The 23,958-nt window shown below is 41.8% G+C and overlaps 3 protein-coding genes across 6 annotated transcripts; 1 reads left to right on the plus strand and 2 right to left on the minus strand.

The window, feature by feature from the left end:
• The first annotated feature begins 254 nt into the window (after window positions 1-254).
• LOC129720746 (dynein regulatory complex subunit 2-like) lies at window positions 255-12,248 on the plus strand. 3 transcript variants are annotated; one of them, XR_008727270.1, is made up of 6 exons: window positions 255-684; window positions 747-999; window positions 8,581-8,678; window positions 9,664-9,789; window positions 9,850-11,420; window positions 11,560-12,248. XR_008727270.1 is itself a non-coding variant. In XM_055672421.1 (5 exons), the coding sequence occupies exons 1-5, from the start codon at window positions 553-555 to the stop codon at window positions 10,576-10,578; spliced, it is 1,338 nt and encodes a 445-aa protein (XP_055528396.1). In that variant the 5' UTR covers window positions 255-552; the 3' UTR covers window positions 10,579-11,478. The 3 variants fall into 3 exon arrangements, 1 of the variants encoding a protein (XP_055528396.1); XR_008727271.1 differs by having other exon boundaries at window positions 11,619-12,248; XM_055672421.1 differs by lacking the exon at window positions 11,560-12,248 and having other exon boundaries at window positions 9,850-11,478.
• Window positions 10,444-15,711, minus strand: LOC129720745 (vesicular glutamate transporter 2-like). Its single transcript, XM_055672419.1, has 6 exons — window positions 13,970-15,711; window positions 12,336-12,501; window positions 12,099-12,273; window positions 11,927-12,046; window positions 11,329-11,875; window positions 10,444-11,267 (listed from the first exon to the last, which is right to left on the minus strand). The coding sequence occupies exons 2-6, from the start codon at window positions 12,362-12,364 to the stop codon at window positions 10,711-10,713; spliced, it is 1,428 nt and encodes a 475-aa protein (XP_055528394.1). The 5' UTR covers window positions 12,365-12,501; window positions 13,970-15,711; the 3' UTR covers window positions 10,444-10,710.
• Window positions 15,712-20,995: 5,284 nt separating this feature from the next.
• On the minus strand, window positions 20,996-23,376 carry LOC129725345 (sialin-like). Of its 2 annotated transcripts, XM_055681038.1 has the most exons (5): window positions 22,804-23,376; window positions 22,553-22,727; window positions 22,376-22,495; window positions 21,783-22,329; window positions 20,996-21,721 (listed from the first exon to the last, which is right to left on the minus strand). In XM_055681038.1, the coding sequence occupies exons 1-5, from the start codon at window positions 22,830-22,832 to the stop codon at window positions 21,138-21,140; spliced, it is 1,455 nt and encodes a 484-aa protein (XP_055537013.1). In that variant the 5' UTR covers window positions 22,833-23,376; the 3' UTR covers window positions 20,996-21,137. The 2 variants fall into 2 exon arrangements, with proteins under 2 accessions (XP_055537013.1, XP_055537014.1); XM_055681039.1 differs by lacking the exon at window positions 22,804-23,376 and having other exon boundaries at window positions 22,549-22,721.
• Between the last annotated feature and the right edge of the window lie 582 nt (window positions 23,377-23,958).

A 23,958-nucleotide genomic window follows, 5' to 3' on the forward strand; every position in this document is an offset into this window, starting at 1 on the left:
GTACGCGTCTGGCAGCGACGATAATGATGATGTAAGAAAGCTTAATCTGATGCTGATGAGAGTAAAAAGGTAATAAATTAATTACCTATCATTGCCGGTGATGATAAGTGCGTGCAAAAAATAAAAGAAAAAAAACTGACATTTATGATGAGCGGCGAGACAGCTTAGAGGAAATGTGTGGATCAGGTTCACGTTGGATCAGTGGGCAGGGTTGAAGCTTCCTCAGCAAAGGTTTCGTTTTCTACCGTAGATATTCTTGCGACGGCTCAGGTAACACCCTGAGTTGGCATGGTCAATCTGGTTTACCTCACTCCAGTTTTATTCAACAAGTTTGAACAACATCCTCCCAGTTGTGTAGAGTAGATAGGCTACTTAAGATAGACGTACAGACGGACGCGTGAAATTAGCTTTGAAACTATCCAACGGCTGCTGCGTTGACAGTGGCAATATCTTCGATGGGCGTGTACGGAAAAAGTTCATTAGCAATCAAGTCAGTGCTACGGGAGCAACAAAAGCGCACTCAGTTGACAGCTCAAATAACGATCAGTGGCAATGAATGGTACCAATCGGAACGGACCTGAGAAGCCAACGACGGTTGCATTCGACTTGAAAGCGCAGCGGAAGCTTGAAAAATTACAAGCTAAACGTGCAGCAGCCGAAGAATTCAAAAGGAAGAACATCCGAGTGAGTACAAATTCCAGGGCTTAAAGGGGAGTATGTGATTTTTTGTTTATGTTTTTTTTCAGGATCATTTGAAGAGAGAACAACATTTCTCGCAGCAGACTGAGAAACGTGTGTTTGCACAATGGGAACAAATGTGCTCTGGTGTGCAGTACCAGAGCGTGTGGGAGGACATGCTTCAGATTAAACAGTACATGCAACCACTTTTGGACAGAAAGAATTGCTGCATCGAGCGGCTGCTGGAAAGCCGAGCGGAAATGGAAGATATTTATATGAGAAATTTGCAGCGCCTGAAGAGATTAATTTACTATTATACAGGTAATTGATTTCACAGAAAATATCTCTGTAGTGACGAAAATTCAGGATAAGAAATTTTCACTGAGGTTGAGTTACAACTAAAGTTTGAACGAATTTATCATCCTGTTTGCTTAATGTAACGATTTTCTTTTATCTGCATTTATTCAATCTGAATGTAACTAGATATAATATTACCAGCTATTTCAATATTTGTTCCATATCTCTGTCAAATGATTCACATAAAAAAAGTGATTGAACAATATTCCAGATATGATGGAAATATTATGACAAAAATAATATATATCATGCTACTTTAGTATATTGGAACGTTAGAAAAGAAGAAAATTATCACAACTGTTGATTATTTTCGCTATGTTCACATAACCTAAACCTTTTGTTTTTTTTTTTCAATATGGTGCAAAATGAGTTACTAAGTGACGAGATAGAGAGAGAGAAAAGTAACAAAAACAGCAGCATTTTATGTTAATCATTTGATTTTATCAGTCTGGATCCATTTTAACCCTTAATGAGGCCGTGAGAACTACGCAAAGAATCGATATTAACATCAGTTAAACGAATTCCTTATAGGAGGAACAACACATATGTACCTCGGTAAAAAATTCACTATTGAATCAATTGGAAAAAAATGGTGGCGATATACTTGCCGCTGTCCGTTAATTCCAAAAACGATGGAAGCAATTTTTTGCAGCTGCATTGTGAGCTTGCTTTTTTGTATTTATAAAAAATGAAACATCATAGTTATTAGAATGTAATAGTAGGACTTCATTTATTTTGCATGGAAATGGTCGATGTAAAAAATTATTCAAGTGGTATCCTGGAAAAAATTTTAGGAAAAACTTTGAAATTTTTCGTCCAATACGTCATGTATTTCAACGAAAAAACTGCATAATCAAACACAGTAGGTCATAAATAAAAAGTTTCTGGTGAAAAACTTACCAATTTGTTGGATTTTCACCAAATTGAAAATGAATTTCCTAAAGGCGTTCTGAAATCGCGATTTGTTTACATAAAAATGATCACACAGCGAATATTGTACACTTCTAGCAGTCCTAGAAAAAACTGGTTAAGCTAAATTTGTAATTAATATTCCTAGTGCAGCGAAAAAAATATATTTTGTTGGTGGCAATATAGTTGCCACTGCCTTATCAAGGGGTTAAGCGTAGGTGTGCAGCCAAAAAATCAAAGTTACAAGATGAAAGTAATTTTAGGGTCGAGCAACTAGCATTTAGATATCCGAATCGCAAACGTTTTCCTGTACTTTCCCGGTTGGAAATCAAATACTCATCGATTCCAGGAAACTCGGTACACGTGAAACGCATCTTGAGCCAGTGTAACTTGATTAGTAATTAAGTGTTGACGCCAGAATATAAGGGGGTAAACAGGTCGCCAGCCCCTCCCCCCCCTTAGGATCATCATCAATCTACAATATTATGGTCATCACAAATAACAAATCTTTTTTGCAGTTAGATACACTATTTAGTTGGTAATGCACTGCTGTTTTGTAATAACTGGTATAATGCAAAGCGCTGCGCTGAAATTCCTTTGTTTTGTAATAACTGTTACACAAAAACACCATAATTTCTTTTAAAAAATGATAAAGTTGCAAGCTTTCCAATCTACCGAGGCAAAACGCCCCAGATGCAGTATAATATGCTCCATGCAATTGCTTCATATGCCTCTACTACACTGCCGTGAAAAGACATGCTATCAACTAACATCCATTTTTCAATACGGCCCAAAAATAAACGAGTTTCTTGTCACGTTTGTGTTAAAATGGTGCCTACTTTGTTCTCTTGATTTTATGCAACGTATGAATAAGTAACAACTAAAAGGAAGATACCAAAATGTCTTCAAATAACGAACAAATTGGCATAAAACCCCACACTCGAAAAAATGGCATTTACGTCACTTTGTTATCTCACGGCTGTGCAGCTCAGCACGTGAAGTGAAACAGCACTTGATGTCTCAGAAGTAAACGCTAAATCAATGAACATATCAAGCCAACTAGTGGTGGGGGATATTGCCCGGTGCTGTAGTGTAGCAGATCGATTTCAGTTGTCATTGCGTTGTATCGTTAGAGAATTTACTAAGGAAACGTTCTTCATATAAAAACGTTTTTCAAGTGGGATATAAGTGTTTTACTTTGTGAATCTTTTTGAAATTGATGGAAAAGGTAAGTCTTTGTCATTTTCGAGCTGTATATTGACTAGTACATAGTGAAAATTGTATTTATTCTACGAAAACTGTGCTGTACGGATTTTGATCCTTGTTAATTGCTTGAATCGAAATCCGTACAGCGTGTGTATAATACATATATTGTTGAACTTTCTTCTTTTTTTCAGCATATAATGGAAGAAAACAAGTATAAATATACGGCAAACAATTTCGAAGGAGCTGTGACTGAAGTGCGCAAGGGAAAGTCGTACCGGGAAGCTTCGAGAGGATCCGGCGTTCCGGTTAATACGACAAGAGGTGCCGCAACGAAACGCTACGATAATTGCACTATTTCAGCTGATATAAAAAGTTAGAAAGCCGTGTGAATCTTGAGGAACCAATTGATCCTCAAAATATGTTTATTCGTAAATTTAAATGATTTATAAATAAAAGATGTTCATTTTTGTACTTCTATAGCTATACGGATTTTGATTCATTGCTGTATGGACTTTGATCCAATCTATATCGCGTGTGTGCGGATTTCGATTCAAAAGTGTACGGGTTTCGATTCAGACAAAAAACTGTGTACGGATTTCGATTCAAAACATGTTCTATTTAAACATGATTTTTTTCGAGTTTCCGAGTGATTTTAATCATTTTGCTTGAAAATAGTGATAAAATATAAGTAGACCTATAACTAAACATGTCAGTTTAAAGCAATATGTGATTTCTTGATTTTATATTGACCGTCGAAGATTATCATGTGCTTAGGTGTACAGATTTCGATCCAGCACGATATATCAGCAAATTATGCAATTTTAACTATTTCTTCACTCATACAGCTACTTATAGGTTCACTTGAGGTATAAAAGTGCAAATGCTCTCTGTAGTGTATACTACAGGGTGACAAAAAAAAAACCGGTCACACAGGAAAATCTCAATATTTCAAAGAATAAAAAGAAAATCTGAATCTGGCTATCATTGCTTTATTCATTAACTCATAAAGATACTTCACAGACGATATCTCGGAATTACACCACCTTTCTCTGAACCAGCTTCAGACGTCTCGGAAAGTCGTCGCAAGCGGCGCGCACGTGCTCCATCGGCATCTCGTCCCAGATTTTCGTGATAACTCGCTTGAATTGCTCCAAATTTGTTATTTTATAGTAGTTCAGCTTCGACATCATGTATCCCCACACGAAATAATCCAGTGGAGAGTCCAGAGTGACGTAGGAGTCCAGAGACGACGGAGGTCATTCATTCTTCGAGATGAAATCGGTCAAGTTTTCCTCACACCACGCCTGAACAACCTTTGCGGTGTGGGATGGGGCGCCATCTTGCTGGAAGCAGTAGTAATCGTCTTCACTGTTTGGAGAGCTTGAGGCAGAACATTTTTATTCAAAACCGTGTCCAGGTAGTACGCTGCGTTGAATTTGACCCCTTTATCGATAAAAATAAGAGGCAGTTTACCTCTCTTGCAAATGGCTCCCCAAACCATCACCGACGTCTTATTTTGGAACCGGGTAACGCTCAGCTTGTTCGCAGGAGCTTGCTGGAGCCTCACACTCCAAACTCGATCATTTTGGCGATTAACTGTTTGCTCCAGAACGAACAGCTTCTCGTCCGAAAAAATAATCTCGTCATCTGCGTGCCAACCGAGCAACTCCCGCGACCGTTGGTACCTCTTGTCCTTTGTAGCTTTGGTAACTCCATGAACCACCTGTTTTTTGTATGGTGTAAGTTTTAAATCCTTGCGCAGAAGCAGGTGGATTGATTCTCGGTTCATTTTAAGGTTCCTGGCCAGCTCCCGTGCAGATTGGGCGGGATTCCGGCGAATCCGGTCTCGTATAATCTTTTTCAGCCTTGGAGTTCTCACAGACCTTGGTCGTCCAGATCGTGCCTTGTCCTCGGTGCCTCCGGTCTCTAGGTACCGATTTATGGTCTGGTACACGAATTTCCGGTTGATTCCGAGCGGTTTTAGGTGTTTGAATATGTGACAGCCACTTTGGGCAGCAAAGTTAACCCTTTCATTTGACATATAGATGGCACCAGAGAGATGCAACGTGTAGGCTACAGGCGACCCCAAAAAAGTGTGACCGGACTTTTTTGTCACCGTGTATATAGTAAAAACCCTTAAGGTGAAACCTCATTGAATCCAAAAATGGCCGACTTCGAGTCACTACTTCGAATTTTCGAAAGCATAAGACTCGGAAATAGTTAATGCGTTCCCTGTGAAAATGCTATTTTATGTTTGCTGTGGTGAAGCAAACATAAAATAGAATTTTCATAGGGAACGCAATGAGTATTTCCGAGTCTTGTGCTTTCGAAAATTCGAAGTGGTGACTCGAAGTCGGTCATTTTTTGGATACAATGAGGTTTCTCCTTAAGGAAACGCTGCAAGAAATTAGATCTCAGCAACTCAAATCAAAATTTATTTTTGTGTATTTTTTGCTGCTAGTGACAATTATTAAACTTACACAGAAGGTTGGTCCCATAAACCGCTATGGATTCCCAATAGTTTTATACACTAAGGTAGCTTTTAACGCGGGGTTTTCACGTGGATTCCGGAATTTACGCGTTTTTTTCGCGGATTCCGGAATTATCGCGGTATTTTTTTCTTACGCGGATTTCTTCACCCGGAATGCGGAATTTACGCGGGTTTTTTCTTACGCGAATTCCGGAATTTACGCCGCTTTTTTACGTGGATTCCGGAGTTCACGCGGTTTTTTTACGCGGTTTCTTTTACGCGGCACGTATCCTCCGCGTATTTTGCGTAACAATTATCATGGCTGTTATGGCCACAACTTGAAATCGCGATTTTTCATTAGTCCTTGAAACTTTTATTATATAGTTAATCTTTTCCAGTAACGTGGTACTGCCAGGGCCTTGGAAGGCACAAAATATACTCAGTAGCTTTAACAAATTCTTAACTTTTTTTAAAGTGACCAGACGTCCCGCAATTCGCGGGACACACAGTGGAGCATTTAGAATATCAAACCTGATCAAAATTATTTTAAAGAATTTTTGGACTGGAAACATATAAGGGGCTATCCACATTCCACGTGGACAGGTTTTTGACGATTTTGACCCCTCCCCCATCCCCCTCCGTGGACAACTGCCCATATAAATTCTGAAAATTTTGTATGGACCGTGGACATTATACAGACCCCCCAGCTGTCCACGTGGAATGTGGGTGTACCCCAATGGATCAAAAATATAGTATAATAAATAGTTGTGACTGAAAATTTTAATGAAATAACCCACCTTTGAACGATTTGTTCATTTCTGATGATGTAGATCGGATTTAATGGTAGTTTCTTTTCTACGATGTATGGCTGAGCCTTTATGAATGAAATATAACAGTTTTTTAGATTAGTGAGGTACGGGGCTAACACTGATTTGTTTATTATTCAATCTGAGTAATCAGAAGAATCTGAAGAGTCACTAGTATTATCATGTTTGCCCGTGTACGAACATTTCACTCGCAACATTTGCATTGCTACGGACGAAAAAGTTTGACCTTTTTTTATATTTTATGCAAAGTAGGAGTCATTGGATACCAAGGATAAAGCCGAAAGTAGAGCCAAGCAGTTTTGAGGACATAATCTGCAAACTTTGATGTATATATGTCTTGGAACTAACGCAAAAACACTGCCGGAAGCTGAAAAATTGAATTTTTCCGATGATTTTCAAAATGATGTTTCTCACGAGTTCGGATTGGTTCGGATATTCTAATACCACAAGTTTGACCTGAAACATACAGGCTTTCATTTGCAATTGACTGTTTACATTGAAACTCATTGATACTTAACTTACTTTATATAATATGACATATAAAAAAAACTCATTTACAGCGTTTTTGTGTTTATTAAAATGTTCCCTGGCAATATCGAAACTGTTTATTAGTCTTTTATGTTTGAAGATTGATTAAACTAACCTTCTTTGACAATAACCATAGTTGGTTTGATGATGAATCACTACGTTGCACTTGATAGTTTTTAAAAACAGTGAACGGAACGGGAGCATCGAATGCAACAACAGAAAACTAAAATTTCATCGATTTCAATCAGCTGTAACAAAGGTTAACAATACTTCCGAATGCTCATAAGCTGTCGAAAGATTCAGTAGGTATCACACTTCAAGATGAGACTATGCAGAACATGGTCAATAAACTTTTGCTTTTTTGACTTTTGATCAGGTTTTTACTTGATTTACTCCTATGTGGGACAGTCCGGCGTTCCAACAAAACTAATTTTAACTGTCCCGCGCGCCTTTGCAATGCCCCGTGTTTAAGCATGAAATGTCGGGATCGAGTGTTATCCCGAAAAAACTTTAGAAAAAACGATTTTCTAGGACAAAAAATTTTTAGGCTAGGGCCTGAGAAGAGCTTTCCAACTCAAAATTTTTAAAATATTTGGCAAACAAATAATTGCGATACCGAATATTACATGAACTTACCTAATAAGTAAAAAAAGTGCAAATCTGACCGCTTCGAGGAACCACTTCCCCACTTCCCGAAATCCGATTGAGCTGAACTTTCATTTGAGAACATTGTTCAAGAATACGAAATTACTGAACCTTTCTGCTAAACGTAATGCAAAGGTCGAATTTTTCCCATACGTGTCATTGCCACGTTACTATGTGCGTGTAATTTTTGCCCATTTCGAAGAAAATTATAACTCCCTCCCCCCCCCTTTCCAAACGAAAATGGTATCCCGCGTTTGAGTTCTAACTATCTGGTCACTTTACTTATTTTCCATTTCGGAAAATAGTTATAGGTTATCGGTTTGCGACTGTCACGCGCTGTGTTTTCATTGCAGCTTAACTCGAAAATTGTTCAAGGAGTACAAGGTGTAAACGGTACAAAATGGCGAAAAAAGGAATCATTTTATTTAATGTTTCCTGAAGAAAAATTTTGCCGCGAAATTAGCGCGAAATTTGAATATTTCCTGTTTGCCTAAGCGAATTTTTAATATTTTGCCGCGAATTACCACTGACTCTAAGAAACACATTGACAACTAAAATACAATCTTATTTATAAATACTCAATCTGTTTCCGGAAAACAAACTTTTTTGATTAAATCCAATCTCACAAAATATACAAAAAAAAGGTCCCAACTCTGTCTTCACGGATCGCCCAGAACTAGGGGGGCCGCTCTTCTCGAAAGGAGAGAGGCATTTGTCCTCCTTCCCCCCCTCCCCTCTCAAATCTGGGTTTAACGGTTCCCTATAAAGTAAATTAAACAATCAAATTTGGATCATAATTTTCAAGATAAAATATGTAAATGAAGTAAAAGAAAACAATTTCGATACGGCACTAGAGAATTTAATTCATATAATTATAAAATTTATTTTTAAGACCACTTATAAAATAAACTTATTCGACTTACGATTAAAATTCTGTTTTCTTTCATTAACTGATTCCAGACATTTTTACCCACTTCAAAGAAAATCTGTCAATGCAATACCGAGCGGACTGCCAAAAACGTTTAGATGAATTTCGTCGTGATATTGCACTAAAAAAGGTAGGTAGTGTTAAGTCAAATAAGATAGTGGATGGTTCTAACGCTTGTTGAGTCCAGTTAATCAAAGTAAACATCCATCTAGTTTGATTGTTCAACGTTCCAATCCCTTTTAGTTGTGAATGTATGAGAAATCGTGAAAAATCATTTGGAGTCTTAGAACTCACGATCGATTATTGCAAAATTGACGTAATCCTCCACCAGCCCAGTTGGTCTGAGATCAATTGCAATCGGTGTCTGTGAGATTTTCTATGAAAAATATCTAACGATTTGTTCAAGGCTTCTAAGTTTTACTTTATTGTATTCAATTTTTTTATCATTCTTAAATTGCTTCGAAGTCGGTTATAAGTGTACCTAGTATCTTAATCCTCAGACTTGTATGCAACCAGCTAAAATGTGTTTTCTGTCAACAATCAATTTTCAAGTTTTACACGCGAACTAAAAACGGCGTTTACGGCGTATACTAATGAACATTTTTATTATGGGTATCCATGTCGAGCTCGTAAACAAATACCCAGCCGTAAAAATACTCACCTCCATTGACGAGTAATGGAAGATACACAGTTTACGGCTGGGTATTCATATACGAGCTCGATGTGAAGACCCCTATTGTTGTGATGATGAAAAGTAGTAAACAGAGCCGAATATGTCAATCCAATGCACATTTTTCCGAAGAATTCTCGACTACTTTCTGATAAGGTCGTATATCTAAACGTAAACAAATCGAGTGAGAGTTATACTTCACAAGCACAAATCATCTCTCACTCGTTTTGTTTACGTTTAGACATACGATCTAATCACAAAGTACTCCAGAATAAAGGGTGCAGAATATAGCACATGAATATCACATTTCATCAACGTAAATTTTTCATTCGAATATACCACACTTACATTCAAAAGCGTTACAACTAAACTTTACAAATACCAGCAAGTCTTCACTAGCCTTCATTTTATTAGTGTTTTTAAAATAAAAAAATATTCTTTTCAGAATCACGAAAATGAATGTACTCAGCAAATGGAAGGAGCTCTAATATCGCTGGAGGAAGTGATGAAACAAGATAAAATAGATGACCGTGTCGATTTTATCAAAAAGAATGATGATACTCTCAATACTGTAAACGTTTGTTACACCTCACGCGAACCTTGAAATTACCTTTTTATCGATTATTTCCAGCATATCGAAAAGCGCGATCGCCTGCGAGATAAAAAGTGCGAACAGTTAGAGCACCTTCATGAGAAATTAAAATCTGTAGTGAAAGAATACTTGACGGTTACATTGCATCCGGAGAAAGCTAAGGCTTATTTCGATTTGTACGGCAAAGATGAAGCCTTTCGGCAATTGATTACAGACAACAGAGATAAAATTCAGCAATCGTGTGAAAAGATAAGGCATTTGAATAGAAAGCTCCTCGAGGTGGAAATAGCTGGCAATCGTAAGATAATAGCCAAGCGATTTGAGAAACGTAATCTCGAGAATGAGCTTAACCGTCAGAAGCGGACATTGGCTAAACTAGATTCGGTCCATAAGGAGCGTTTGAAGGAGCTTTCCTACGAAGTATTCAACGTACAAAACCACCTGAAGCGATTATTCGAACGAGGTAAACTTATTTTGAGTTTGGCTCGAAACTGCGCCAAACTTGAGTGCGATGATGATAAACGATATTTTGAAAAACGCGTTGAACAAGGTCATATCGCTAACGGTTGCCCTACTGAGTATGAATTTCTATTCGATAAAATCAATCGCGTGGAAGCGATCAACATACTACTAGCTGCGGAAAGAGATCAGCTGTTGCAGACCAACCGTGAGCTGCAGCAAAAATTCAAAGACTTCTGTAAGCTGAACAAGCCGGAAGATGATTGCGCCAGCTTGCAGCTAGTTGGTAAAAGTGTTTCTCCACGCTAATAATCGAACTATATGATTCGATTGGACATGTGTTCTTATGTATTTTGGTTACCAATGCTCACAAATTTACGTTGTAGTTTTGTAACGATCAGTTAATAGTTCCATATCGAAATTTACATCGATTCTTCACTGTTACTGAGTCTTAGTATAATTATTCGTGTTTGTTTTTTGTTCTGTCGCTTCAACTGACCAAGGTTGAAGTTCACCTGAACCCCAGAACCAATAAATCAGTGTTCCAATTATGTAAATCCCGGCTGTTATGTAAAATACCAAGCGCCATTCATCTTCACCATTGTTGGTCGTTATGTAACCGTTTACAATCGGACTTATTACTCCGGCAATCGTTGCAAAACCATTGCTGATTCCCATTAAAACACCGGCACTTCTAGGGGAGAGATCCAGTGGATTCACCAAGTATCCATTCCAAGCGACTCCTCCAAATCCTACAGCTGTCGTTATACAGACAATGGTAGGCGCAGGTCTTAGGATCCAAGCACCGATCATCATACAGATCAATTGCACCGTAAAACCTCCACAGGTAAAATACTTCCGTACCTGTGTAGTTGTAAGATATCCACGAATTTGAAGCCAATCGGCTACATAACCAGCGCAACTCAGAAGAATACCCATAAGCAGATAAGGAAGAGCTGAAATGAAACCGGATGCTTGCAGGTCAAAACCGAGAACACCTTAAACAAAAACATATAGCGATTAGTGTAACTTGTTGGAATCCACATTGGAACTGGGTACTTTTTAGGAACGTCGGTAGGCCGGTCAACAGCGTGTAGTAACCCCAATCTTCAGTGAAGCTAGCAATCGACATAGAAATAACTGCTTTCGAGGTGAGCATCTTCTTCCATGGATGATGTGTTTCTTCGGAATCTCCTTCAACTCGTTTAAGTGTCTGTACAATAAAATGCTTCTCCTGTTCTGTTATGTATTTATCGTCTTCGGGTGACCTTCTAACAATTGCGATCCAAGCCACATACCAAATGCATGCGACAACGCCGAAGAAGTAAAAGACACTTTCCCATCCCCAGGTGCTAACGAGCATACCACTTATTGGAAGCACTAAAACAGTTCCCGCGAACGCACCGGTACAGGCAATCGAAGCCATTCGTGATCGTTCGCTAGGTGGTGCCCATCGAGACCAGAAAGCATGACTGCAAGGAAACGTTACACCTTCCAAGAAACCTTCCAGAACTCGAATCGCTATCAGCCAGCCAACGCCCAATTGGGCTGCCATTGGAGTCAGTAATGTAAGTATCGCGGTTCCACCAATGCCTACCCCAAAAACCTACGGATAGGTTCAATGTTGGATTTAATCACACTTAGTAGGGCCGCTTACATTTGTACCGCCTAGTTTGTTTGACAAGTAACCTCCCAGTACTTGGGTAAATACATAACCGTAAAAGAAAGAACTTAGAATGTATCCCTGTAAGCTGGAACTCCATTCGAAAGTTTGTTCCTAAAAATGGTTTGTTTTGTAGCGTAATGATTTCGATTTTATCTGTACTCACCTGTACTATGGTTCCATTTTCATACACGACTTCCCGAAGCTCGGTCATAGCCACAATGGCAACACTTAAATTTACTCGTAATGTGTACACATTTGCAAACCCCAAAAATGCCATAAACACCACTACATAGCGTCGACGTTTCCAAAACATCCATAACGGTCCATTTACTCCATCGCTGTAGAATAAAGATGTAATTTACTGTAAAAACTGCACATGAACCTTTATCCAGAAAAAAACCTTAGTTTGTAACATTCCGCCGCTTCCATGATGTTTGTTGCCTGCACGAACTCTGATCACTATCTGCGATTAACGATCCGTTCGTGTCGAATCTTCAGAGATCTGACATGGATGTGGTTGTTCCCGGGCTGTATTAGTTGCAGCTCTCCGTCATTTATCATTACCACTGTCATACGACAAAAAGGTACACAGTAGCGTATTTTTAATTACCTCTTATCAGCTTTCGGGGGGTTCTACAAATGTGTTACCACAAATGATATGTCCAACATTGATGGAATAAGAATTAAAGGGAATACAGTTTGAAAAATTTGAGATTGAGCGATTTTGGGTTCGTATTGCATTATTGCTAGTCTTGAGCGTAATCTTTTGTAGTTTTTATAAAAAAAAAATAGATCTTTTAAAATGAGCTGTTTTAGAAACATTATTTTTAATTTTTCTTTTCACTTATTTTCAAAAAAAAAAAAGTTGAAGAGGTTGTTTATAAGACACGACCGCAGAGGTAACATAGAATACGACAGCCTGTCTTATGCAAATGTATTTCTTGGAATAGGTTTGGGAATACACTGAATCGGGGTTGATTCTTCAGATAAACTTTGAGGTTAATTGTGTTTCTCAATGCCATTTATTGACAAGTGAATATTTTTTCAACATGGCAAATTTTTTATTTAGTTTTGAATGATTCACAGTGATAATCAAATTCTACATGAGGCGATTTGTTAGCAATTACACTACCCGTCATAAGTTTGGAATCGCTTTATTGAGTATTGCAACACCCAGTTTGAATATTGCAACGCCTCTCGAAAAGTTTAGCATCACCTGGAATAGGCGGATATCTCGTGTTTTTGACAACCTAGAAAGTTGCGGTTTTCAGCAAACTTGTTCCGAAGGTCAAAGGCTACTGTATGGTGGCCAATTCAGTGTGAAATTTTACCGCTATGTGGTGATAGTGGGCAGACAAGGACACACGTATTTTGAACTTAACTAATCTCACGACTCCGACCTGCTAGAAAGTTGCAGTGTTCAGCAAACTTGTTGAGAAGGCTAAAGGCTTCTACATGATAGACAATTTAATACTGAATTACCCCGCGCTAGGGTGCATGCAGTTTTTCATATTTAGACTTCAACTTATCGAGTGATCATTACTACCCACAAAGTTGCGGTGTTCGGCTTGTGCCACCAGTTCTGGTCAAGCATATTACAGTTACAGTTTCAGAAATTTGCCCATTTTGAGTGATGCTAAATTTTTCGGGGGTGTTGCAATATTCAAACTGGGTGTTGCAATACTCAGTAAAGCGATTCCAAACTTATGACGGGTAGTGTATATATGAAAATTTCAACCGCTATACTGCTAGCCACGCACGCTATAAAGCAAGCCACGCACTCTAGCCACACGTTCTATAGACATGCACTGACACGCTAGACATTCACACGCTATATAGCAAACCACGCACGTTATATAGCAAGCCACACGCGCTATAAACATGCACACACGCGCTACAGGCATGCATACACGCCATAAACATACACACATGCTTTAAAGCAAGCCACACACGCTAGCCACACACCTTATATATTAGGGACACACGCTTCAAATATTCACACACGTTATGTGCATACACCCTGTATATACATACGCTGGATGATGGTGGCTTCTCAATTCACCTGGCGGTGCGAGTCTCTTTCAGTTTCGGGTTGTTTTTTGCCCAACGATATCTGAATCGGATTACCGCTGGTGGGGTCCAACTCAGATCGAAGGGGAGCCGAACTGAAAAAGGTAGGACTGCAGCTAACCACTACCACCGCCGCTGTGGCCCGCTTCTGATCCACTTCGCCTACTGCCATCGGTGTTGATGTTCACTGTTGTTGCCTGCTGCTAGTAAACTGTTTTGTTTGAGGAGAAACAGTCTCTTATATAGGTGGTGGTGGTGGTGGTGGTGATGGTGGCGGCGGTGGCGGCGGTGGCGGTGGTGGCGATGGCGGTGGTGGTGGCGATGGCGGTGGTGGTGGCGGTTCCGCACGCGCTATAAACATGCACACACGCGCTACAGGCATGCATACACGCCATAAACATACACACACGCTTTGAAGCAAGCCACACACGCTAGCCACACACCTTATATATTAGGCGAGTCCCTTTCAGTTTCGGGTTGTATTTGCCCAACGATATCTAAATCTGATTACCGCTGGTGGGGTCCAACTCAGATCGAAGGGGAGCCGAACTGAAAGAGGTAGGACTGCAGCTAACCACTACCACCGCCGCTGTTGCCCGCTTCTGATCTGACTTCGCCTACTGCCATCGGTGTTGATGTTCGCTGCTGTTGCCTGCTGCTAGTAAACTGTTTTGCTTGAGGAGAAACAGTCTCTTATATAGGTGGTGGTGGCGGTGGTGGTGGCGGTGGTGTTGGCGGTGGTGGTGGCGGTGATGGTGGCGGTGGTAGTGGCGGTGGTGGTGGCGGTGCCGCACGCGCTATAAACATGCACATGCATACCACCGCCGCTGTTGCCCGCTGCTGATCCACGCTGCCTTCGCCTACTGCCATCGGAGTTGATGTCCGATGCTGCTGCCTGCTGCTATTAAATTGATTTGCTTGATTGATTTTTTTTGAAGGGACTTTAACCCCAAACGGTCATTCGTCCCTAGATTGATTTGCTTGAGGAGAAACAGTCTCTTATATAGCCCAAAGAGTGCATTCTCGGCTAACTAGGTACTCCATTCTGTCGTCCTATTTAGGGAAAGGCAGCAAGCGACCAATCAAAAATCGACATTTGCATTTCGACATTGTTCAACAATTTTCAATATTACAATAGTTTGAACAATCGGATTACAGTTTTCTGCATTTGGACGGGTGCTTAAGTGATTTTCCAATCGATTGCTGCAAAAATGACAGAAATCGGTTGGAAACTGACTGGGTTTAAAACGTTTGAAATTGGACAATTTTTGTGACGCTCTCGATGTTTTCGGTTTTGAAATTGGATCCCTGTATTGAAATTGGGTCCCTGTAATTGTTGCCGTAAGACGTATTCTACGTCAAAAATACTTTTGAATACTTTTTGTTAAGACGAAATTATTATCTACAACTTTGCCGAAGACGTCACACTGATCAAACAAGCCGTTTAGGCTTTAAAAATATATGTAATCATCAATACGTTCCCAAAACAGCAATTTAAATAGCTTCTCCAAAATGAGTCAGGTTCCAAAAAATTACACTAATAGCACCGAATGGTATCTTTTGCCCACAGAAACATCTATGCAAAGTTTCAGCCAAATCAAAAATGGTCTATTTAATTGGTTGCCCGTTTTTTAGTGGAATTGCTCTTTATCGAAATAATAAAAAGTTTAAATCATTCGTTTGACTCATTATCTAGTACTCACCATTTCCCCTTCAACTGTTCTTGAAAACATTGTGCTTTCGAAAAAGTATGCCATAAATCCACCCAAAAATATTTGGTGCCATTTTACCCACTAACAACCCTCCAGTCTCCTATGTAATTAGCTACAGACCTGGAAGCTGGCAGTCAGCTAACACTGCACGCCAAGCCATACACCACTGAGCTTTTCGAAATCATTCGAGATAGTGCTGCAATAGCCGTTGAAGCCCTCTTGCAGGCATAGCTGACGTGACTATTAAATGTGAGCTAATCGTCAACCATAAACCCCGAGAGCTTCAAAGATCGCTTTGAGGTGATGGTCTTCGACTGTGACCACGGCCTGTTGCTCTGATTTGCGGTTATTCACAACCGTGACCTCCGCCTTATGATGCGCTAACTCCAGTTTCCAAGAGTGCATCGGATTTCGCCCTTGTGTATACAGTGCGCGGCCGTCAACTCGACCTCCTCGATCGACTCGCCGTAGACCTCTAGCGTTATGTCGTCTGCAGAGCCGACGACCACCACTCCTACAGGAAACTTGAGTTTGAACACCCCGTCATACATGACATTACTTAACACGATCCTTAAAGATAAAACCCTGCGGATTTCTGCGGTAATTGTTACACACTTTTGAACCCCCTTCGTGTTGTAAATAAGTACTCGATTCCGGAAGTAAGTTTCCAGAATCTCACCGGTACACGGATGCTCCTGAGTGCAAGCGCTATGGACTCCCAACTGGCCCTATTGAACGCATTCTTCACATCAAGCGTGATATTGCGCAATAGCCCGTCTTGGTTACGGAGAGAATAGCATCCAGTGTGGACCTGCCCTTCCGGAAACCGAACTTTACTTGCCAGACCGTTCACACCCTCCGTGTACCTAAGCAGTCTGTTGAGGATAATCCTATCAAGCACCTCGCCCGCAGTGTCCAGCAGTGTCCCCTGGCGGTCTCCCAGCCTTTGGCAGTAAAACCAGTCTCTGCCGCTTCCACTTCTTCGGGAAGAGGCCTTCATCCAGGCTCCTCTGCATGGCCGTTTTATCAACAGCCTGATTGCCAGGTTAGGGATTCCATCCGGTCCCGGTGCCTTGTTCACCTTTAGGAAGTTGATGATCACGATGAGCTTCTTATTCGTAACCCTTACCTCTCTCTCGATCTCGACACGGCTGTCAAAAGCTAAGCCTTGGGTGCTACATTCCGATTTGGAACTCGCTCTCCTGTTATTATACACAGACTTCGCAGCCAATTGTTTAGTGTACAGGACAATTGCTGGCCTAGCGCTACGATCCTACTGACACTAACAGTCCTTCCCGAGTCGAGACTCGAACCTACGACGACTGGCTTGTTAGACCAGCATCGTAACTCGAGACGAGCTGGGAGACACGGCTGTCGTCGCTCACAAATTGGATGTTCGGCAGGTTGGCCGTCTTTCACTGGTTTGTGTCTGCGATACTGGAAAGCCGGTCCGGGACTGGACTCATGGCGTAGAAAAAGTCCCCGATGATACGCACCAGCATCACTGGTGATCGCTCTGCAGGTGCCAGCGCGCCTTTGATCCTGGCCATTACGATCCTGTAGGCATCATCCTACGGGTTCGTATTGGCACTCGCGCATAGCCTATCGAAGCAGGCCCTCTTGCTTGCCTTAATCGCACATTTTAGCGCCGATCTTGCAGAGTCGAATGCTGCACGGCACTCAATCCTCTGTTCGTCTGTTCGCGCACACTGCCTCCTCCGTCTTACACGAAGGCACGCATTGCGAAGGTCCGCTATCGCGTCAGTCCACCAGTAAACTTGTAGCTTTCTATTCCTAGGTTGGCGAGTCCTAGGCATGGTGGCGTCGCACTCTCGCGATGGTATGGTAACTAGTTGGTCAGTAGTCGGACGGAGCCAATTGCCTCCATCGCGCTCTCTTCTAACTGCCTCTTCGAATACCTCGGCATCGAAATGCGATGTCTTCCACGGCCTGAGTGTTGGCTCTAGCCGTCATTTGCCGCCTCGCGTTCTTGTCTAAACTATAGCAAAGCGACTAGTGGTCGCTATTGGTGTAGCCATCATCTACCCTCCAGTTTGTGATCAGTCCTGGGCTGGAGAACGTCACATCAGATAATTGTCTAGAGTGAGCCAAGATATGCGGCAGGCTTCAGGGCGACCTCGAATGTGGAAACAAAATGACCTGAGTCTCAGCCGCATTTATGACAATTTTGCAGTTGGTATAATACTTGTTCAGCTTGCTTGTCAGGACTCGGATGACGTACCCTTATACATGATCGGGTTTCAGGTGGGATGTTCGAGGTGTAGCTGTTGTACAGGAGTGGACCCAATATGCTACCTTGGGGCACTCCTGCGTCGATGTTAAGTTGCTCTGAGCACACATTGTGCAAGAAAATCCGCAAAGCACTTTTTGAGAGATAGTTTCTGATGATTTTTATTAAAAACAACGGAAAGCTGTATCGATGCAGCTTATACACCAGTCCATCGTGCCATACATTGTCGACAGCCTTTTCAACACCAATTTTGCAGGGTAGCTATCCGGCATTCTAGCTACATGCCCTGCCCAGCGTATCCTTCCAGCTTTAGCCACTTTCTGAATACTGGGTTCACCGTAGAGGCGCACAAGCTCGTGGTTCATCCTACGCCTCCACACTCCGTTCTCCTGCACACCGCCAAAGATGGTTCTTAGCACCCGACGTTCAAAAACTCCGAGTGCTCGCAAGTCCTCCTCGAGCATTGTCCACGTCTCATGCCCGTAGAGAACGACCGGTCTTATTAGCGTTTTGTGCAGGATACACTTGGTGCGAAGACTCAGATTATGCGACCGTAGTTTTTTATGGAGCCCATAGTAGGCACGACTTCCACTGATAATACGTCTCCTTATCTCCCGGCTGGTATCGTTATTCTCAGTTACCAGAGAGCCGAGGTACACAAACTCGTCGACCACCTCGAACTCATCCCCGTCGATTGTTACCGTATTGCCTAGGCGTGCCCTGTCGTGCTCGGACCCACCTGCAAGCATATACTTAGTTTTTGACGTATTAATCTTTAGTCCGATCCTATCTGCTTCACGTTTCAGTCGGGTATACTGGTCTGCCACCGTCTCAAATTTTCTGCCTACAATATCCACGTCATCCGCAAAGCAAATAAATTGACCTGATCTGTTGAAAATCGTGCCCCGCATGTCAAACCCCGCTCGTCTCATAACACCCTCTAGCGCGACGTTAAACAATAAGCAGGAGAGACCATCACCTTGTCGGAGCCCCCTGTGAGACTCGAATAAGTCCGACGTTCCACCCGAAATTCTCACACAACACTTCACATCCTCCATCGTAGCCTTAATCAGTCTTGTCAGCTTCCCCGGGAAGCCGTTTTCGTCGAGAATTTTCCATAGCTCTTGTCGGTTTATTGTATCGTATGCGGCTTTAAAATCGACGAAAAGATGGTGTGTAGGGACTCTAAACTCACGGCACTTTTGGAGGATCTGCCGCAAAGTAAAGATTTGGTCAGTCGTAGACCGTCCTTCCATGAAGCCGGCCTGGTAGCTTCCTACAAACCTGCTGGCTAATGGTGACAGGCGTTGGAAGATGACCTGGGAAAACACTTTGTAGGCGGCATTCAGGACTGTGATCACTCGATAGTTCTCGCAGTCTAGTTTGTCGCCCTTTTTGTATATGGGGCAGACGATCAGCCAATGCAGCGAGCTAGCCAGTTTGTCGGGGCCCATCTTAATAAGCTCAGCTCCGATGCCGTCTTTTCCGGCCGCTTTGTTGTTCTTGAGCTGCCGGATGGCATCCTTAACTTCGCTTATTGTTGGGGGTGGCACATCTTCGTCGTTCGTTGGACCGACCACGTCTTCTCCGCTCCTGTTGTGTTCTCCTGCTTGCACGCCATTCAGGTGTTCATCGTAGTGCTGCTTCCACCTTTCGATCACCTCACGATCATCCGTCAAAATGCCTCCATTCTTATCCCTACACATTTCGGCTCGTGGGACAAAGCCTCTGCGGGATCCGTTAAGTTTTTGGTAGAACTTTCGTGTTTCGTGTGTGCGGTGCAGCTACTCGAGCTCTTCACATTCCTCCTTTTCCTGGCGACGCTTTTTTTCCTTGAAGAGTTGGACTTGCTGCCTCCGTTTCAGTCTATATCGCTCCACATTCTGACGGGTGGCTCTACGCAGCATTGTTGCCCGCGCTGCGTTCTTCTCGTCCAAAATCTGTCGACATTCTTCGTCAAACCACTCGTTACGTCGATTCAGTTGCACGTGTCCCAGGACTTCCTCCGCAGCACTACTGATAGCTGTTATCACGGCATTCCAGCGGTCCCCTAGAGGGGCTTCTTCAAGCTCTCCCTCTTCTGGCAGTGCAGCTTCGAGCGATGACGCGTACTGTGTTGCGATGTCGTATTGCTTCAGTCGCGTGAGATTATACCGTGGCGGGCGACGGTACCGTATGTTATTCACAACGGATAGTTTTTGGCGTATCTTAACCATCACTAGGTAGTGATCCTAATCGATGTTTGCGCCTCGATGTGATCTGACATCGATAATGTCTGAAAAGTGCCGACCATCTATCAAAACGTGGTCGATTTGTGTTTCTGTTCTATTCGGTGATCTCCAGGTGAGTCTATGGTGGAGGCTATGCTGAAAGAAGGTGCTACGTATGGCCATGTTCTTGGAGGTGGCGAAGTCGATAAGTCTGAGGCCATTTTCATTCGTCAGCTGGTGTGCACTGAATCGTCCAATCACCGGTCTGTACTCCTCCTCCTGGCCAACCTGAGCGTTGTAATCCCCGATGATGATCTTGACATCATGTTTTGGGCAGCGGTCATATTCACTCTCCAACTGCGCGTAGAATTCGTCCTTGTCGTCATCGGTACTTCCGAGGTGTGGGCTATGCACGTTGATAATACTAATGTTGAAGAAACGGCTTTTGATCCTCAACCTGCACATTCTAGGGCTGATTGGCCACCACCCGATCACCCGCTTCTGCATCTCTCCCATCACTATAAAAGCTGTTCCCAGCTCATGTGTGCTTCCACAACTCTGGCAGAATTGTTGGGAATTGTTATGCGCCTTTGGTCCAGTCATTAACCAACCATCTCTTTTGCTCTTAGCAGTAGTTATATAATTAGCATGCACTGGCAAAAAATTGTAGTTATTCAGGATTCGCTGTGACCGTGAATATCTAGCAAAAGAGTAATTGCATGCCTTTCATTCTAGTCATACATTTATTATAGCTGCAGCGTTAGAAAAAAATAAGTTTCTTTTTTTGCACTTCTGAAGAGATACATAGAACGTGTCAGTGGGCCGTCATTGATTGAGAAAGTATATAAAGAATGGCAAATACAACACAGTATTACAGTTGACGAGTTAGTGAATTATTTTACTAAATTTTAGATGTCATATCAAATTGCGAAACCGCATGAAATAGAATTGAGTCAAATCTACTCTGACACTTTATTGTCATAAGCAGCCCGGTTCTGTGACAAATCCTTTTCCTTAGCAGCCATTTCCTGCATCTCAATAGACCAGGGTTGCAATTCACCAGAAGCCCAAAACCAATAGACGAACAATCCAACCAAGTATATCACTGCTGCTATGTAGAACACCAGCTGCCATTCTTCATCCGTTCCCTCTGTTGTGATATATCCTGTAACAATAGGTGAGCAAATGCCTGCGATGGTACCAGCTGAGTTAGAGATACCCATAAGTACTCCTGCACTCTTGGGGGACAAATCAAGAGAATTCACTGCATAACCGCACCATGCAAGTGATCCCATTGCGACTGCTATCGTGATACAGATGATAGTTGGAATCGGTTCCAGTATTACGACACCGAGTATCATAAAAACGGTCTGTGCAACAAATGCAATACAGTTGAAGTTTCTTCGAACTTGGGTGGTTGTGAGGATACCCTTAACTTGGAACCAATCGGCAAGATAGCCTGCAATACCGAGACTAAGTCCCATCGCTGCGTATGGAAGGGCAGCTATAAAACCTGTTGTTTGTACTTCGAAATGCATTGCCTCTGTAAAAAAAAAACAAAGGAAAATTAAACAAAATAAAAATCGCATGTTCACAGTAAGAACCTTTCAGAAATGTTGGCAACTGTGTCAGGAGAAAATAAAAGCTCCAGTTTTCAGCAAAGTTCGACACAGTGGCAGCAATAACGGGCTTCGATGTGAAAATTGCTTTCCAGGGATGTTTTATCTTTCTAGAATCGCCTTCGATGCGGCCGATGCTCTTTAATATGTATTCCTTCTCGCTGGAGGTTATAAAGCGATCCTGTTCTGGGGACCTGCTAACGACGAGAAACCATGCAACGCACCAGAGACAACCAATTGCACCGAATACGTAGAAAATGCTTTCCCAGTTCAGAGCTGTCGCCAGGATGCCACTCACCATCATCGCAAGGATTGTTCCCACGAATACACCCGCGAATGAACACATAACCATGCGGGATCGCTCGAAAGGAGGGGCCCATTTAGACCAGACGTTGTGCATGCAAGGAAAAGCAACTCCTTCGCACATCCCCTGCAATACCCGAAGGCCGATCAGCCATCCAATGCCTCCGTGTGCTGCCAGAGGCATAAACAACGTCAGAATCGCTGTTAATCCGATACCGGCTCCTAGAACCTGATTTTTTGTGAATCGTTATTTGAACTGTACACCACCAACTCACGTTATTTCCTCCTAGCTTATCGGACAGATAACCTCCCGGGATCTGAGTTAGTAAGTACCCGTAGAAAAATGAACTTAAAACATGACCCTGCTCGCTTGAGCTCCAGTCGAAAGATTGTTCCTAAAATGAAAATAGTTTGGTATTTCGCTAGAGTTTAGTAACAGATTTCTTACTAACATGCTCCACACTTCCGTCATCCAGTAGAACGGTGCGATTCTCTGTCATTGCTACAATCGCCACACTCAAGTTGATCCGCATCGTGTAGAGATTTGTGAATCCCAGAAACGCCATAAGGACCACTATGAAACGGCGTCGCTTCCAAAATTGCCAAACAGGAGCGTCGATACCATCGCTGTGGAGAGAAAAATATACAACGACCAAAACTTAGCATCCCGTGGCGTGGGTTCAGTCTTATCTGTTTGTATCACCTTAACTTGCCGTCGCCAATTGCTTCCATAATGGTGAGCGTTCCGATTACAGATTACTCTTTCAGTACACAATAAAAATGAACCGAACTCGAGAAATCGCTCCGTTCGACTGCGTATCACAGTTAATAGGGGGAAATGTTTCATTTCAGTACCTGGTCTGGAGACTGCCCACTGCAAATTACTGTTATCAAGTGCCGTTTATTAAAACGCAAAGCAGATTTTGCGGCTTTGCTCATCACACATATGCGGTGAGATTTGCCTCGAGACAATTCACGTTCCTCCTGTGACAAAAAGATGTATTGAAATGTTCACTCAATTGGTATTGATAACATCAATCGTTGTAAGAGATAACATATTACAGGGAAGATTTGCGGCTGAGATCTTTACAGGCAGATGTATTGTTGTATGTAGATGTATTGATTTTTTATTGACTTTTATTTTATGCGAAGTAGAAGTTAGTTCAGTAGCTATCGTTTCTAGAATGAGTATCAGACGAAAAAGAGAAACATACGGCGAGAGAGTTGAAGTTTTTTTTTCTTTATTAGAGAGGCTTTCAGCCTTTGGCTGGTTCGCCTCTAGGAGTTAAAGTTTATTTGAATGTAAAATAGTAACTTAATTATTCTGGAAGTGTTATTTAACATATTTCATTTGATTCCAAATCAGAACAATCAATAATAAAGCTACGATTCGGTAACCCGGCAAGAAGGTATTTAAATTTTTCGGGTAATAGAATTCACACTATGTTGGTGCTTTAGCGAAATCAAACACAAACAGGTAGACTCAAGCATAAAAATAGAAAAACAAATAAAAAAATAAAATAAACCAAAAGCCAAAAAACAAGCAACAAAAAAAAAAGAGCACAAGAAAACGAAGAAATAATGGGATTGAAAATATGATGTTTGATTCAAAAATCCTGAGAAACTGTAAAGACACAAATCAGTTATTTACACCTTTTATACCGGTGATAATATTTGATTTTATTATTTTTATAATTCTACAATTGCATATTTAATAAAGACTACGCTGATCACGTGGGGCTTTCGATGGAAATGATGTACAAATAATTTTATACAGACTTAGGTTGGTAGAAGACCAATTCTGTATCAAATTTTTTGCCATAGGTGATCAAGAATTCTCGACTTCTTTGTGATAAGG

The sequence above is a fragment of the Wyeomyia smithii genome, chromosome 2, assembly GCF_029784165.1.
Source record: "Wyeomyia smithii strain HCP4-BCI-WySm-NY-G18 chromosome 2, ASM2978416v1, whole genome shotgun sequence".
Classification (NCBI taxonomy): Eukaryota; Metazoa; Arthropoda; class Insecta; order Diptera; family Culicidae; genus Wyeomyia; species Wyeomyia smithii.